Below are 18,742 nucleotides of genomic sequence, written 5' to 3' on the forward strand. Positions count from 1 at the left end.
GAGTGTTTCACAATAAAACAGGACGTGAGTGAGGAAAATCTGTTCATAATGTGCAAATTGAGAGTTCATATCTGATTTTGGTTTTTTTTTTTTTTTTAACTTTACATTGTCATCATGGTTGTTGTTTTTGTTGTTGTTTTCTAAGAATCGCATTGTGTCCCTCAACAATCTCCTGAACCGCCGTTGGATCATCCAACGTGCTGAGGTCGCCCAAACCGTCGAGGTCGCGTTCCACCACTTTGCGCAGCACCCGCCGCATGATTTTACCAGAGCGCGTCTTTGGCAGTCGATTCGCCAACTGTTAACATAAAGAAATGAAAACCATGAGTGAATGGAGTCAGGGAGCAGAACCAGTCTGCTGATGGAGAAGCAGAGGTACCTGGATAACGTCTGGACACGCGTATTTGGCAATTTTCTTTGACACCATTTTGTTTAGCTGCCTGGACAAGTCGTCCTCTTTAATGTCTATATTCTTCTTAAGCACCACAAAGGCATACACCCCTGAAAGAGAAGAGAACGATGCACATGTCGAGCCATTTTTTGTTTAAAAGCTACAAAGTCTAATATGAGTGCTTTATATTGATTGGTTGATACCTTCACCCTTGATGTCATGGGAAAACCCAATGACTGCAGATTCGGCCACAGCAGAACATTGATTCTGTAAAAAAAAAGCTAAAGTATTCCCTTGAAGTGATAAAGCACTCAACAAAGAAACAGGAAACTACAAATATATTCATAACAACAACCATATTTGTTTATTTTTACCCTTTTTCTGCAACTACACCAAACTTGACATATTTTAACCTATTTTCATCACTTTATCTGTCCATATTTTTGCTCCTTTTAATGCAGTTTTGCTACATTACTCCCATTTCTGCCACTTTTCCATCAAATTTCAATGCCTTTTCTGGACATTTATACTTGTAAACATCTGCGCCTAAAAACTCTTCACACCACTTTTCCCACCTAATGTTGCATATGTTGACCCATTATTGTCTGTTTTAACCTCTTTTCACCATATCTCATGATTATTTTTTGCCAATTTAACCACATTCACGATTTGTCATGCTCATTAATTACCATTTTAAAGTAATTGTTCCAATATTGACACTTTGACTGCTTTTTCTGTCTGTTTTTGGCCACTCTAATTTGCAACTTTGAACTAATTTCTATGGTTTTTAAAATCCCATTTCACCACCTTTTTCACCATTTTTATTTTTGTCACTTTTAGCCCATTTTATTTCTGACTGAAACAAGGATTTACATCTTTACGATGACTACTGTATATACTATGGGAAACTGCTTTCGATGATATTTTGTTTCTGATTCATGTCAGCGATGTCTTTGGAGTCATTTATATCAACAAACATAGGTAATATCCTTTTAAATGTGGGCATTGCCATTTTGGAGATGTCAGCCAATCAGCATCCACGCATCATGTTCTCGTCAGTGTTACTCCTCGTAGTTCTAGTCCCGTTGAGAGTCTTTAGAGAATTAGCATTTCAAGCTGATGTTTTAGCGCTTAGTAACATGTCAAATTTGCATAAATCACATTAAACATACATGGATTTTGTTGTTTAGTTGCAACATCCATATCTGCATTGATATCAAGGCCACCTTATGGGTTTATTGATATTAATGATTAAAAATACAATTTCAATTTCTTAATTTTTCTGTCTCTGGGTTAAATTTTTCAGGAAAATGTATGTTTTGGCTTTCTTTAGCTGCAGGTATCATTGCATTTAGAACAATATGTAAGAGTTAGCAACCAATTCCTTTAGAAAACCTTAATCTCTTTATCAAAAAAAACCCAAATTACCCTAAAAACCCTCACTTAATAAACAAATTGCCTTCACCAGTATTGCAATGTATTCTGTCTTAAGGCTTATGCAGGGAAAATAATTAAATAAAGAAAAGAGTAATATATCTATAGATCTCACCACTACGTCCTCTATCTCCGCTGTTCCAATCCTGTGACCGCTTACGTTGATGACATCATCAAGGCGACCAGTGATCTGGTAGTAACCCTGAGCCGAGCGGTAGGCACCGTCACCAGTAAAGAAGTAACCTGTGGCAAAGAAACACAATATGAACACAATTGAGCATTATTCTACAGAGAAAAATCAAAATAGCACACATCGTTTTACTCCTATTGGTTAAAAAAACAACTAAATGACTAAAGGGCAAATATAAATCCAGGCAATATCCAAATAATAGTGATATTGTGGTTGTTTTGTTGACTTCTGAGGAGGTTTGTCCAAACAGACATGATTTTCTATCATGAAGGGAATAACACTTGTTTTCTTTTCATCATGGATGAAATATACAAAATTACTACAAAAACACACAAAATAGTACAGTGTTATATTTTAAGGCCTTTAAAGGTTTACATAAAGTATACGGACATAGAAACAGACATCATTTGTTAAAGTGTTCACATTGTACCGGGATAAGGCTGGTAGTAGGTCTCAATGAACCTCTGGTGGTTATTGCGAATTGTTCGGGCCATTCCAGGCCAAGGCTGAGCCATGCACAGGGCTCCAGATGTATTGTTTGAAGTCAACACTTTCCCCTAAAAAGAGACAATATAGTCATTTAATTTAGGGTTTAACAGGAATCAGGCACAGTCAAGAAGCTACGGTACATTGTCATCATGAGAATTTTAGGAGGATTTTGGTGGTGAGGCTGGAAACGAGATAAGGTCAGAGTCAGAGACATCCTTCCAACTGTCAGTGCAATATGTGCCTCACCAAAGCAGAAGCAACAACAACCTCAAAAGCTGTAAAATTATAACAGGGAAGTTGGCACGATCAGAGTGACGGGTGGGTGGGAGCAGAGTGGCTATCAAAAATGACCCAGCTGCTAACTGATTGATAATCCTAATCTCAAAACCATTCTCAGCCATCCAGCACATGCCAAACACACATACTGTATACACGTTTACACACACACACACCTCGGTGTCCATGAGCACCGGCTTAATGCCAAAGAAGGGTCTCATGGCCATCCCTGGTACAATCTCTGCATCTGGCTCTGATGGCCTTGGAGCGATGCAGATGCCACCTGTCTCTAAAAAAAAAAAAACACACAGCAAAACAAAGCTTGTATTAAAACAATTTTTCTATTGGAACAAATGTATTAACAAAATATCAGAGGTGTAAAGAGCACTGATATAGCCTATTCAAGTAGAAGTACTGTTACTTGATAGAAATTGTACAAGTAAGTCATAAAAATAAAATACAGTAGCTCAATGAAATAGACCTCAAAGTAAAAGTTACTAGTTAATTTCATCCCCCACATTAATTATTGGTAATACATGTGGCCATGGTTCCCTTGCATACAGTAAACATCTCATGTATAAACTTAAAAAGGAAGAGACTAAATCTTGCACAATTGGAACTTCATTTATTTTCCACAAAGGCATCTGTATAAAATAAAAGGTTTGTCAAAAAAAAAAAATAACACCAATTGATTCAATTCAAAATTAAAAAAAAAAATGATCAGACTAAGTATAGCTACAGTACATTTATGAACTCTAAGACAAGTAAGAAAATAACCAGAATTCAATGGTGTTTTGGTACGGTGCATTACGTTTAATCTGATTGGTTGGCTATGATGTGATGCATTCGACTGTTGTCGGGTCGTTTCATTTTTTTTTTTTGTAGTTTCACAAAGTCCGTTGATCATTTTAAAACAGAAAATAATAATTTACTCAGTAACGGTTGGGTGTAAAAATGTAACTAATTACTTCTACTGAGTAAAATTACTGATTTAAAAATATACTCAAAAAAATACAACTACCAATAAAAGAAACTCAATTACAGTAACGTGAGTACTTGCAATCTGTTGCTTTCACCTCTGCAAAATATAAATAATAAGAAAAAACTTAAGCCTTTTACCCTTTAAAAAATACCCCCTTATGCCCTTCATTAACCTTGAGTTGTACCTCAATAATTTGTTTTAAAGGAGATATTTGTTGACATGTTTTCTTATCAAATAAATGAAATACATTATGTCCTGCCCAGACGTCAGTAATGCTGGTAATCTACAAGGTGGTTTTGGTGGAAACAGAGGAGACACATAGCTAAAGTAGGACACACATATTAGCCCGTCGCTAATGCTATGATCCCACAATAGCATTAGCGACATCCTGTTCAGAGCTACTGTGAGAAATGTGGATTAAATCCCCTTCCATAAAACATTTATTAGCTTTACTTTAAGTGACGCAAAAAAAAAAAAAAAACCCTCTACAGGCAGCTGGTATTTATAACACATGCTAGCAGCTAGCTAAGCTGCTAGCAAGAGCATAGTAAGCTTCTCCTGTTTTGTTTGATGCTTGAATTAACAAAGAATAAAATATGAAGTGCTATCATGTGTTGTAGCTGCTTGCCATTAATTTACAACACACACAGTAGCTATTTTTGTTTTAAATCCGTACGTTTCGGGGCTTTTCAGCCCTCTTAGCATTTGGATGATCCAACATGGAGGCCGTCTGCCAACAGCAGATTAAAACCTTTTTTTTTTTTAATTAACAGGCTACTTGCCTCCACATCTACCAAATGGTATTTATGAATAATGCCACTTAGTCCTAATTGAAAGTTCTGTTCCAGGAATATAATATAGTATAATCCTTTTTATACTGAAGTAGGGCATTTGGGTCATTTCTGTGTCGCTAATTCTCAAGCTCATGATCCTCAGATGTTTAATTATTGTCCATTAATTATTAGACTTTTGACATTTGTATGTTAATTATCAGCGCTCTGCTCCACTCTTGCACTGCTGCATCTAATTTAGAGCAAATGAGGATGAAAGACAGGGTTGGTAAGGTTGGTCGTACCAAACTTCAATTACAATTACAGCATTTTTTCCCATTACAATTAAATTACAATTGTTTTTTATCCTCAAAAAATCGATTACATTTATGTTCTCAATTGCTAAAGTTCAATTACAATTAATCATGATTACTGAGCCTGAAATAAATAACCTAATAAAAGTTAACCTTCCTCTTGTGTTAGCTTTGTGTTAGCATCTCTTATGCTAACACGTCCTAAATCAGCTGTAAAATACACTAAAAACAAATATCAATCATCAAATTACTTTATTATCTATTGTTTATCTTGTTAGGCTTCCTAATCAATAAATAATAGGTTTTAATATGTTTTTAAATGGTAATATGTGGGGAAAGCTTGACATGATTAATAGTATGATAATTGTTTAACTACATATGTGCAGCATGGCGACAATTTTTATAGAATTTTCATGGCAATTACAATTACAAAGTCAGTTATTTGAACTCAATTACAATTTAATTACAATTATGACACAACAGATTTTTTTATTATATATACAGTATATTACAATTACAATTATGATGCCATAATTGTAATTAATGATCAATTATGCGATTACAATTATAATTGACCCCAACCCTGTTAAGCACATTATATAAATGTTTAATATTTGTAATAACTTTTTATGTTTAAGCATTAAAAGTTGTTAAAGAAACATGAACAACTTTCCAATGTGACAATCAGGAAAAAAGAGGAAATAGGTCAAAACTTTAGCCTAATGAAGTGTTTTTTTTTGGGTGTTCAGAAGCAGGAGACAACCCCCTTCTGTGTTTTCACTAAACACTAAAACCAAACCACACTCCAAGAAGTTATGCAACTCAGCTATAGCTGGAAGGACAAAAAAACCAAGCACTCTCCCCTTTAAGAAAAACTGTTGCACTGCTGACGTGGATTTGTATGAGGAAGAGTTCGTGACCTTAAACTTAGGCTTGTGGGAGGAGCCTAAGAGTGCAAAGGAGGAACTTTATAGTTTATTGGAAGTGCAATCATATAAGGGCCATAATATTATGGCTCCTTACCTAACATTGTGCGTCCTTGACCCCACTGACAGGAAATGACAGATGCCAAAATGTTACAGTCAAGTAATCATTAACTGGATGAAATAATACTAAAATATAGTTTTTTGTTGTGCTCTTTAACACACCTCTGATGCACTTTTCTTCTATGGTGTAGTTAAACTGTTACAGGGTGTGGCTACTAAACTAGTCACATGAGCAACAGTTGCTGTTCCTCTTGATCAGTGGTTTCCAAACTTTTCACAGTCCTTCAGACATTTAACCTGAAGCCATATACCCCCATTCCTGCACTTAAAAACATAATAATGTAATGTCATATACAGTGTAGCCCTACAGTGAATTTTACCTATCCTGTTGAGGAATAATAATAATAATAATAATACATAACAATAATAATAATAATAACAACATTATTATATAAATGCATAATATTTGTATTTCCTGAAGAAAATGAGTGAGGATGCAGTTGCTGGCCCGTGTCGCACTGCATTAGCTTAGCATTGGCATTAGCATTAGCCTGGCAATAGCAATAACCTAGCAATAGCATTAACATAGCATTAACATTAGCATAGCAATAGCATTAACCTAGCATTAATATTGACCTAGTATTAGCTTGAATCTAGCATTAGAATTAACCTAGCAATAGCAATAACCTAGCAATAGCATTATCCTAGTATTAGCATTGACCTACCATTAGCTTCAATATAGCATTAGCCTAGCAATAGCATAAGCCTAGCAATAGCATTAGCATAAACCAAGCATTAACCTAGCAATTGCAATAACCTAGCAATAGCATTAACCTAGCATTAACATAGCAATAGCATTAGCCTAGCATTAACATTGACCTAGCATTAGCTTTAACCTAGCATTAGCATTAACCTAGCAATAGCATTAACCTAGCATTAGCCTAGCAATAGCAATAACCTAGCATTAGCATTAACTTAGCATTAGGGCATTAACCGAGCATTAACATTAACTGCTATATTTATATTCTAGTATCCAATGTTGTCACAGTGTTTTTAATTTACATTCATGTACCCCATGACAATATGCGTACCCCTGGGGGTCCCGTCCTAGACCAAACGACATAGCCCAGCTTGTCAATACTTCACATCTTTTACATTGTTAAATGACTGTATTAGATGTTTTTGGCGATGTCCTGACCCAATCTACTTCCCTTCCTGATTTAGTCTCAGTTCTATTTTCATTGCTTGTTGTTTCTGCTTTGAAATCATTTCATTTGAAGAAGAAAAAAAGTCACTCTTGGCAAAGTTAGGAATATTTCAATTAGAATTCACCTGCCAGTGTTTTTAATGCCAAGGCCAATTGATGCAAGTGTGCAAGTTACACAAACTGCATGTATATAACAATTATTAAAATATGTTTCATGTCAAGCTTTACCGTATTTTACCATTTTAAAAATGATTAAAACCTATATATTCATTGATTAGGAAGCCTAACAAGGTAACCAATAGATAACTTTAGTAATTAAGAACGTAAATGTAAATGACTTTCTGAGGATAAAAAAAGATTTGTAGTTTAATTGTAATGGGAAAAAATGCTGGTCATTGTAATTGGAATTGAATTGGTATTGAACATGGGTAATTGAAAATGTAATTGTAACTGAAAAATGTAATTGACCCCAACCCTGGTTAAAAGTGTCTTAATGATGGATTTTATGCAAAAAAACCCAAAAACTAAACAGTAATATTGAACTAACTGAGAGTATATTTTAACCCTAGTGCTTCACTGCTTGAATTACCAGTTTGCCACCAAGTGTCCACCACAGGACATCGTCCATCCCCGACCACTCTGTGGTACCACTCCCACGCCTCAGTGTTGATTGGCTCTCCCACTGCAGACAGAAGACAAAACAAAAATAAAAGCTTATTTTGGTCCATTCCACAGATTTATTTGCTTTTTCATGGCTTATTACTGATTATTTATGACTAATTCTGATCTGTGTGTTTGTGCACATTACAGCCTATAAGTCTGAAGCCAAAGCAATTAATACTGTGGGAAAAAAGAGAGATTTTTCTTTTGTCAGAATTGAATCTTTTAAACATTGGCTTTGGGCACAGCCTGTTATTATTATTTTTTTTTTGTTCAGCCATGATGTTGAAAAAAATGAAACAAAGCTGTATTGTACTTGAGTTAAATGTATTGGATGCATATTGTCTTTTAAATGAAAAAGAGTCAAGGGTGCACACAATGCACACCTGTGGGCTGACAGAGGTGGACAGGCCATCTGGCATCCTGGGCATTGTCCTGGTGGGCTGGTCCGCTACATTTTTTTTTGTTTTTTTGAAGAGCAAATGGAGGCAGACATGGTAACAAGTGGCCAAAAGTGGCAAAAACATGGAAAGAAAAGAATGTAAAGTGACTAAAATGGGTCAAAAGCAGTCAAGAATGGCCAAAAATGGGCAAATAAAGAGGAACCAAGTGTATTTAATAGGAAAGGGTAGCTTAACTGGGCAAAATGTGGTAAACAATAGTGAAAAAAGGCAAAATGTGGCAAATAATAGTGGAAAAGGGGCAAAAATGTGGAACAAAAAAAGGCCAAATGTAGGAAAAAAAGGAAACAAAAATGCGGTATTTATTGGGCAAAACTTAGCTTTTTTGGATGAAAAATAGCCTAAAAAATGTCAAGAAAGGATAAAAAATTGGATAAAATGAACTTGCAAAAATGGACAAGTAGGTATTTATTGGCAAAAGGAAGCTAAAGTCTGAAAAAAGTGTCAGAACTTTTTGAAAAAGGGCAAAAATGGGATGAAGGAAGTTGCAAAATGGCCAAAGGAAATAAGTAAAAAAGTTTCCCCCTTTTAAGGTTTTCTGGGGTAATGATTATTAAAATAAGACACAAAAAGCCACATATTGAGCATTACTGACTTAATAATGGCTTCTGCATAGTGTCCGCTGCTAGTCTGGACAGAAAATCCCAGGGCTAGATTTTTGTCCCGTCCACCCGTGGGCTAGAGATGAATTTGGGTTAGCACTTAGCACATAGAGCACGTGTCAAATTCAAGGCCCGGGCACCAAAGTCGGCCCTTTAGATTATCAAATTCGGGAGAAAGTAAAAAAAAAAAGACAGAACAAACATTAATTATTGTGTAAATTACCAGTAATTCAGTTGTAGATATCTCAGCCCTTCTAAATACACAAATTCTTTACATACTTAATGTATCATTTATACGTGGAAGTGCAAACTTGGGGACATTAATGTTGAAATTGCCCGTTTTCCAGCCTAAAATCTGCGGCACTTAGACTCAAACTGCTTCGTATTTGGCCCCTGAACTAAAATGAGGTTGACACCTCTGACATAGAGTGAGGACTTGGTGTGCCACCCCAAGATTTTCACTGCCCCCCCCACCATGAAAATGTTCTGGAAGCACCACTGGTGTGTTTTACTGTAAGCAGACTGTGTCCTTCTAGGAAACAAAGTGAGCTATATAACCCAGCATGCAGGTCACTGAGGTTTGACCCATAGAGGGTCGTCACAACACACAGGCCTTTGTTATGAGAAGAGGAGAACAACCTCTTACACTTCACACACGTGTGTGTGTGTGTGTGTGTAACACCCTTACATTCTTCTGTGAATTTGTATCATTTAAAGCTGCTACACATGAACAAAATGTTATTAGACAAAATCATAGTGTTTGCCTAAGAGCAATAATCGAACATCATTTACTCCAAAAAGAAAGGAAAAAAGGTTGATATTGCTGCTCGAATGTTTGTTTTGGTCTTCACTCTCTTGTTAACATCTTATTGACAAAGTTTTGCGCATTGCATTGTGGGATGTGGAGTCATAGACGGATGCATAAAAGTGTTTTTACTTGAGTACTTTAGTATGAGTAGTACGTTAGTATGAATAGTATGTTAATGAGTAGTACTTTAGTATGAGTAGTACGATAGTATGAATAGTATGTTAGTATGAGTAGTACGCTAGTATGAATATTGTGTTAGTATGAATAGTGTGTTAGTATGAGTAGTATGCTAGTATCAGTAGTAAATTAGTATGAGTAGTATGTTAGTATGAGTAGTACGTTAGTATGAATAGTGTGTTAGTATGAATAGTGTGTTAGTATGAGTAGTATGCTAGTATCAGTAGTACGTTAGTATGAGTAGTAAGTTAGTATGACATTTCAAACATAGCCAATGTTTAAAGTGGAGATGAAAAACTTTAACACCACATTTTCATCCTTTTTCCTTTTTTTTTTTTTTTTTGGAGTAAATGATGTTTGATTCAATGATCTATGAGGCATATTCTATGTCTTTATCTAATCCTGGGTAGAAGCTTTAGCAGTCCTCAGAGGCATGTATTAAAATTGCTATAAAATAGGTTTAATCATAGTGGATCTACTCGAGTAATCTTTACCTGAACTGTGATTCAACTCCCTATGAATTCAAATCTAAACCAACTACAGTTAGATCAACGTAAACTGCTCAGCATTTCAGTGAATATTACAAGAGACACCATTAGTTCCAGGAAGTGTTTTTCACGTTAGTCTTGTGATCCAGTTTAGTACCAAAAATCCCCTTCGAAGAAAAGCCCTGCAGACATATAGGAATACTAGGCCCAGGCATCATGTTTCACATACCAGATCCCAGGGTTTTAAGGGTGGAGCGATCATACTTGGTCACCCAATGGTCTCCATACTTCAGCAGCAGGCGGATCGCAGTGGGAGCTCCATAGAATTGGTTAATCTTGAGTCGCTCCACCGTGTTCCAGTATCTGCCTGTGGAGTGCAAAGAGTGTCAAAGAGACACCAAATAATAAGAATGGAGGTAAAAACTAGGACACAGCTACATATTATCCTGCAAAGTGCTACTGTTTAGGTGGGAAAGACTGAAGGAAAGCTGGATCACAAGAAAATCAATCATGCAACATGTCATCAGGACTGGGAATAAGTTAAATAAACGGATGTTAATTTAAAAAAAAAGCCGATTGTTTGTAACAATTCTTGGTGACATCATACCTGGATCAGGGTAAATCGGTGTGCTCTCAAACAAAACAGTGGTTCCTCCGTTTGCTAACGGCCCGTAAACAGTGTAACTGTGTCCTGTTATCCAGCCAATATCAGCCACACAGCCAAACACGTCTCCGTCGTGGTAGCTAAAGACGTACTGAGGATGACGATGAGGGAACATTTTAATTTGTTATTGATTTACAAACACATCCTTGTGTTTTTATGGGGCTTACCCTGTGTGTGAGAGCAGCATAGAGCAGGTAACCAGCCTGAGTGTGGACGATGCCTTTGGGCTTTCCTGTGCTGCCCGATGTGTAGAGTAAGAATAAAACATCCTCACTGTTCATAACAGCAGGTTCACACACCACGTCCTCCTTCAGCATCTCCTAGAAAACACAGGCGAAAAAAGAAGATGATAATTGGTGGAATTATTGGCAATCTTTATTGTCTATAATTCATTGCAAACTTGCAGGTATTTAATTTAGTTTTATTAGAATTTTTTTATTTAAAAAAAAGGATAGTCAGAGCTGGAAGACCTTTGATCAACCCTTTATTGACCTCTATTATCTCACTTACCTCCTCCATGGCAACATCCCTGGCTGTCATGACAACGGGAGTATCTGTTCTCATGGCAACTAAGACCTGTTGGACAGAGGGACAACTCTGCACAGCCTCGTCCACCGTCTTTTTAAGCTCCGTGAATTTCCCTCCTCTGACGCCCTGATTCACTGTGATGACTGTGTTCGACTCAGCTGCAAAGTAACAAGAATAAACTGTTAACGACAGCAAAAATAGAAAAAAAATGACTCCAAACACAACAAAGATTTATAAAATGACTTACGAAACAAAAGGCAAATTCAAAAATACACAAATCGACTCCTGAAACACACTAAGTGAAAGACATATACACAAAACAACAGTAAAAAAAAATACACCGAGTGGTTCAGAAAAAACACATTATGAAAACAATAAAAAATAGGCACAAAAATGACTCCAAAACACAAAAAATTATAGAAATATCCACAAAACAACAGCTTAAATACACTAATTGATTAAAAAAAAGAACACACACACATTATGAAAACAAATTTACAAAAAACGATAGAAAATATACAAAATGATAGCAAAAAAATACACAAAAATGATTCCAAACACAACAAAAATGCTCAAGATTACTCGCAAAACACACTAGACCACTACAAAAATACATAAAATGACAAAAAAAATTCAAATGACAATAGAAATATCCATAATAACAAAAAATAAATAAAACACACACAAAACGACATGAAAAAACACACAAAACAACAACAAAAACACACAAAACCCTTTGATCTTTCCTGCATTAATGTTCAGATTGGTCATTATTCCTAATACTGACATGAATGTTGATAATGTGGCTTTTGGATCAGACAATGGATGGATGGATGGATGGATGGTTGGATGGATGATTGTCTATCAAAGTGTTTTCTCACCATCTCTGATCCGCTCTGCCAGAGCGTCTGCACTGAAACCTGCAAACACCACATTATGTGCTGCACCGATGCGTGCACAGGCCAACATGGCCGCCACAGCCAGAGGACACGTGGGCATGTAGATGGTAACGCAGTCGCCCCTTTTCACCCCCCGTCGCCTCAAAACATTTCCCAATCGACACGTCATCTCCAACAGCTCCCTGAAAAGACGAATATATTAAACCTACACCGCCTTAGAAACAAAAAAAAACATCTGTATCAACACAAAGATAGACTTTGAAATCCAAGACCTGTAGGTGTATTTGACCTCTGACCCCTGCTCATCTCTCTCCCAGATCAGGGCCACCCTGTCAGGACTGGTGTGAACATGGCGGTCCAAGCAGTTAACTGTTGCAACAGACAGAACAAACAGATCATGAGTGATAACATAAAGATAAAGAGATAGCTCTTCATGGCCCCTACAAAGAAATGATTTAACGACTGATTAAACTTTGGCCCCGGAGCCAAACATATTCACTGCAATTTGGCACTTTTACTTTGGGCTGTTATGATTTTATGTTGTCTTGGTCTTTTATAATGTGTGTATCTTTTTCATTCTAAACTGTGTATTTAATGTACTTTTTTTATTTTAAGCTGTGTTGTGAAGCACTTTGTGCCTTTTTTGTCTGTGAAATGTTACTTACTTACTTTACAAATATTGAAAAAATAGCTAAAAAATCTACCAAGTGATGCAAAAATGCATTTTTACACTGTATTTAGTTTGTTAATATAGGTAATATTTTTTCAGAAGACTGTTGCACCTATTTGCCCCAAAAAATACAAAGTTACAAGTTTGAGGTTTTTATTCTTTTTAGATCAGTGGTTACCAACCTTTTTTGATTGTGACCCCAAATACTTTTTTTTTTTTTTTTTAAATTTAGAATTATGTTCTGATTACGTTTGTTAGTGTTACAAATACAGAATTAGGGACAAATTGCACCATCTCAGATATTTTTATACTGCATTTTATTTGAACTAGATTCTTATTTGAGAAAGTGGAAGTATATATGTTATGTTTTAATTAAAAAGAAAATAATTTATTAATAAAAATAGTGATTTAATAATAATAAAAATATTTAAACATTTATGTTGTATGTTAAAGGTTTTTGAGCGTGGGAAATTGTGTGATGGTTTGCTTTACCTTTGTTTTGTTTTTTCTAAATGGCATAAAGCTTTGTTAGTTAATGTATGTTATGTTCAAAAAATTAAATTAAAAAAACTGCTTGGGAAAAAATTACAATAATAGTCTATTTTTTTTATCAATTATTACTAGACATTTCAGGAAATCAAATGGGGTCACGACCCCAAAGTTGAAAAACACTGTTTTAGATGTAGATCAAATTTGCCGCTGAAGAGTTTGACACTCAGTGTTGCCAAATACGTTTGATAATTTCCCGCCAATAAAACTGCAGAAACGTGGTTTCTTTAAAAACAACCTTAAAGAAACTACGTTTTTATGTCATAAAATGTTGCTGAATTGTGCTGTTTTCTGCTTGCATGTTGGTTTTGGATATCGTTTTGCAATTAAAGAAGATTCTCATGTTGTTAAACTTATGTATTCGTGCAGAAATTACATATTTGGTGGATTGTTTTGGGAGGAGAAACATATCTGGCATCCCATCTCTGTGAAGGTGTTTATCATGTCAACAGCCCAGCTACACCATAACATCTCAGATCCATTACTGTATCTCACCGGACACGTTGAGTTTTCCTCCCTCGAACCACTTGATCCTCCCTTGGGTCAGGTCACAGTCCTGGACCGTGTGGAAGGGGCTGATCCAGCTCAGCCTCTGGTTCCCCACGGCCGCCCAGAACCGCTCACTGTCGGACACGGAGAAGTCCCGAAGCTCCGAGCGGCTCCGGACTCCTTCAAAAGCGGGCGCCTCTGGCATGAACGCCGCGGTGCCACAACACTTTCTCCGCCCGCAGACACCGAGGGATGCCACCAGACGACGGCTGAAGGAGGAGACCACACACGGCCACATAGCGAGTGTCTGAGTGGGTTTTTGTGTTTCAGAAGAACATCTGAGAGGAAGAATGTGAAACTTCAGAGTGGAGGAAAGTTGTTTAGCTGAGAGAGGAAGGGCCTGAGGAGGGATGTGTTAAAGGGCGGTTCCTTAACAATATGCCGACTGTTTCTGTCTGTAAACAAGGCTGGAGCTGTGTGTGTGTGTACCAGGACAGTGGTTCCCAACCAGGGGTACGCGTACTCCTCGGGGTACGTGGAAAAATGAGGAATTTATTTCCAAGCTCCTTTTGTGGTAAATGTCATAAAAGTTATATATAACACAGGCAAGTTAATTATTTGATTTGTATTTATTTATTTATATTACTTGTTTTTTTTTTTTCTAATTTCAACTTTATTATTTTTCTTTACTAACAATGTAATCATCATATATTAGTATTAATCATACAGTATCAATAATACAAACGTTTACTATAAAATTATTTATTGCCTTTAAGGCTACATAATTTTATGTTTAATTTGAGTTAAATGCAAAGATAATGACTGAATATTAATTGTTCAATTTAAGAAGATGAAATAAAATGACTTGTGTTGAATATTCAGTTGTGTTATGTTCTACTTTTGGAGAATCATATGTATGGCTGTAATGCACCTTAACGTTGGTACTGGTCTTATCATTTATTTTTCATTTATTTTGTTCAATTGTAGAATACTGTAGATATTATGTTGAAAATGAAAATGTATGTAACCAATTGGTTAATAATAAATGGGTCAGTTTTTCTCATATCGACTGTTGCTGACTATTGTTCTCTGTTTGAGTAACATCACTTGATCAAGCCTTTTCTAACATTCCACACTACAAAATAAGTAATAAAAGTATGCCTGATTTGTGCTGATATCGTATCGGATCAATATCGGTATCGGCCAATACGCAAGGCTGCAATATCGGTATCATATCGGGAGTGAAAAAGTTGTATTGGGACGTTTCTACTACTAAATGTACTTAAGTAATAAAGTAAAACAAATGCCCCTTCAATAGTGAGAAAGGGTTTTTTTAAACCAGTAAATTCCAGATATTTTATATTTTTTAAGAACTTGTGGAATACTGGTACATGGAAACTATGGGGCACTGATTGTAAAGTTGCTCATGCTAAAATAAATAGCAACTTTTTGCAATGTTTAGCCAACAAACCATCTTGCAAAAATACAATGTCAATGTTGAATCTATATGGTAAAAAGTATTAATAATATATATATGTATAAAATATAATATAATATAAAATACTTGTTTTAGGAGTCACTGCTTTCACTACTCCTCAGAACAGCATGAAAAGCACAGTTAGATGGATTTCTGAGTGCTTCCCCTAAACATCCACACTAAAGAACTCACTCACACGTGCTGTCCCAATTTTTATGCCCTCCTCTGATTTCGGGTGTTTGTCACCTTTGCTGCATGTGTAACACCAATTTTACTTTCTGAGTTAAGGCTATCACAAGACAATAAAACTAGTGTAAATTTGTTTGTAAACACTTAACTGGGACAAAAAATGAACTATGGCATGAAAATGAGAAAAAAGTTGAAAATGAAAAGTGACAAAACACCCAAAATCTGAGGTAAGGCTATAGTAAGGCTATAAATGTTTGAAACATGTTTTTTTAGATAAGGCTATTGAAGGAAACCTAAAAACTAGAGCAAATATGATGAACACACTTACATGGGTTTAAGACTGTATTAAGAGTTATAAAATGCATGAAAATCAGATCAACACCAAAAATCAGAAAGAACACTGCACGAAGGCAAACAAAAAAAAAAAAACAAGACTCCAGGTCACAGTTTTTGATTTATAAACACCACAAATCATTGTCATCAGAGAGTGTGACAGGGTTTAGCTTTCCTTGTGGCAATAGTTCTCTAACTAACAAAGCATGGGTTCAATACTTGCTGTGTGAATAGCTAAAAATTTAGCTATAATCCACAAATGTAATGTGTTGTAAACATCCCTGATGTCTCACTCAGCAACTACCCTTTAGTCACAGCTGTCAAGTTTCATGCTCTATATTAAAAGTAAAATACTCTATGAGATGTGTCAGCAGAAAGAGGAGCTTTAGTGCAGCGTGCCAAGCTGTGACTCTGGCACAGCAGACCCAGGGTTCAAATACCAGTCCTCCAATGGAAACAACATGTGTAAACACTTTAAATCAGCAATGTTTTCCCACTGCAATACCTGAAAAGTAAAAATTAAAAAAAACACCATGTGCACTGCCATAAGCGCTATAAGTACTAAGGGTGTAGTTCTATAGTAACGTGTGGCATTGGCTCTCTGTTCACGGGCAGGCAGGGGTTCAATTCTTACTTGTACCAGACTCATGTTAATGTAAAAGAAGAGAAAGTGAGGGTCAACAGATGAGATTGCATGAAATAAGTGGAACTAGACAAAAAACTGAAAAACACCCCAATGAGAAGGTTAGGCACAAAAAACTTTGGAACATTTTTTCTCATTTTTCATGCCTTACTTCATTTTCACCACAGTTTAAGTGTGAACATCATATTTGCACTAGTTTTAGGGTCTTGTGATAGTCTTATCTCAGAAAAAAAAAAATCATATTTTTTCAAATTTTTTGCCTTACTATAGCCTTACCTCTGGTTATGGGTGATTGTCACTTTTTTCTCATTTTTCATGCCTTACTTCATTTTCACCACAGTTTAAGTGTGCACATCATATTTGCACTAGTTTTAGGGTCTTGTGATAGCCTTATCGCAGAAAAAAAAAAATCATATTTTTTCAATTTTTTTGCCTTACTATAGCCTTACCTATGATTATGGGTGTTTGTAATTTTTTCTCATTTTTCATGCCTTACTTATTTTTCACCACAGTTTAAGTGTGCACATCATATTTGCATTAGTTTTAGGGTCTTGTGATAGCCTTATCTCAGAAAAAAAATAATCATATTTTTTCAAATTTTTTGCCTTACTATATAGCCTTACCTCTGATTATGGGTGATTGTCACTTTTTTCTCATTTTTCATGCCTTACTTCATTTTCACCACAGTTTAAGTGTGAACATCATATTTGCACTAGTTTTAGGGTCTTGTGATAGTCTTATCTCAGAAAAAAAAAAATCATATTTTTTTGCCTTACTATAGCCTTACCTCTGATTATGGGTGATTGTCAATTTTTTCTCATTTTTCATGCCTTACTTAATTTTCACCACAGTTTAAGTGTGCACATCTTATTTGCATTAGTTTTAGGGTCTTGTGATAGCCTTATCTCAGAAAAAAAAAAATCATATTTTTTCAAATTTTTTGCCTTACTATAGCCTTACCTCTGATTATGGGTGATTGTCACTTTTTTCTCATTTTTCATGCCTTACTTCATTTTCACCACAGTTTAAGGTGTGCACATCATAATTTGCACTAGTTTTAGGGTCTTGTGATAGCCTTATCTCAGAAAAAAAAAATCATTTTTTTTTAAATTTTTATGCCTTACTATAGCCTTACCTCTGATTATGGGGTGATTGTCAATTTTCTCATTTTCTCATTTTTCATGCCTTACTTCATTTTCACCACAGTTTAAGTGTGAACATCATATTTGCACTAGTTTTAGGGTCTTGTGATAGTCTTATCTCAGAAAAAAAAAATCATATTTTTTCAAATTTTTTGCCTTACTATAGCCTTACCTCTGATTATGGGTGATTGTCACTTTTTTCTCATTTTTCATGCCTTACTTCATTTTCACCACAGTTTAAGTGTGCACATCATAATTGCACTAGTTTTTAGGGTCTTGTGATAGCCTTATCTCAGAAAAAAAAAAATCATATTTTTTCAAATTTTTTGCCTTACTATAGCCTTACCTCTGATTATGGGTGATTGTCACTTTTTTCTCATTTTTCATGCCTTACTTCATTTTCACCACAGTTTAGGTGTGCACAGCATAATTGCACTAGTTTTGGGTCTTGTGATAGCCTTATCTCAGAAAAAAAAAAATCATATTTTTTCAAATTTTATGCCTTACTATAGCCTTACCTCTGATTATGGGTGTTTGTATTTTTTTTCTCATTTTTCATGCCTTACTTAATTTTCACCACAGTTTAAGTGTGCACATCATATTTGCACTAGTTTTAGGGTCTTGTGATAGCCTTATCTCAGAAAAAAAAAAATCATATTTTTTCAGATTTTTTGCCTCACTATAGCGTTACCTCTGAACATGGGTGATTGTCACTTTTTCTCATTTTTCATGCCTTACTTAATTTTCACCACAGTTTAAGTTTGCACATCATATTTGCACTAGTTTTAGGGTCTGTGATAGCCTTATCTCAGAAAAAAAAAAATCATATTTTTTCAAATTTTTTGCCTTACTATAGCCTTACCTCTGGTTATGGGTGATTGTCACTTTTTCTAATTTTTCATGCCTTACTTAATTTCACCACAG

General features: G+C 35.5%; 1 protein-coding gene across 1 annotated transcript; it reads right to left on the minus strand.

The window, feature by feature from the left end:
• Positions 1-75: 75 nt before the first annotated feature.
• Positions 76-14,472, minus strand: acss1 (acyl-CoA synthetase short chain family member 1). Its single transcript, XM_028439393.1, has 14 exons — positions 14,041-14,472; positions 12,599-12,695; positions 12,309-12,508; positions 11,410-11,585; positions 11,067-11,219; positions 10,843-10,990; positions 10,465-10,602; positions 7,629-7,721; positions 2,957-3,069; positions 2,446-2,572; positions 1,941-2,068; positions 595-658; positions 380-501; positions 76-298 (listed from the first exon to the last, which is right to left on the minus strand). The coding sequence occupies exons 1-14, from the start codon at positions 14,330-14,332 to the stop codon at positions 113-115; spliced, it is 2,037 nt and encodes a 678-aa protein (XP_028295194.1). The 5' UTR covers positions 14,333-14,472; the 3' UTR covers positions 76-112.
• Between the last annotated feature and the right edge of the window lie 4,270 nt (positions 14,473-18,742).

Source organism: Gouania willdenowi, chromosome 24, assembly GCF_900634775.1.
Source record: "Gouania willdenowi chromosome 24, fGouWil2.1, whole genome shotgun sequence".
NCBI lineage: Eukaryota > Metazoa > Chordata > Actinopteri > Blenniiformes > Gobiesocidae > Gouania > Gouania willdenowi.

What these genes read in the sequence shown, in the direction of transcription:
- acss1 (XM_028439393.1), bottom strand. Translation starts at nt 14,332, where the DNA reads ATGTGGCCGTGTGTGGTCTCCTCCTTCAGCCGTCGTCTGGTGGCATCC. An exon ending in GAGGTCAAATACACCTACAG is followed by an intron (nt 12,509 to 12,598) that starts GTCTTGGATTTC and finishes TCGTCTTTTCAG; the next exon opens with GGAGCTGTTGGAGATGACGT. An exon ending in CGGTGCTCATGGACACCGAG is followed by an intron (nt 2,573 to 2,956) that starts GTGTGTGTGTGT and finishes GTCTCTTTTTAG; the next exon opens with GGGAAAGTGTTGACTTCAAA.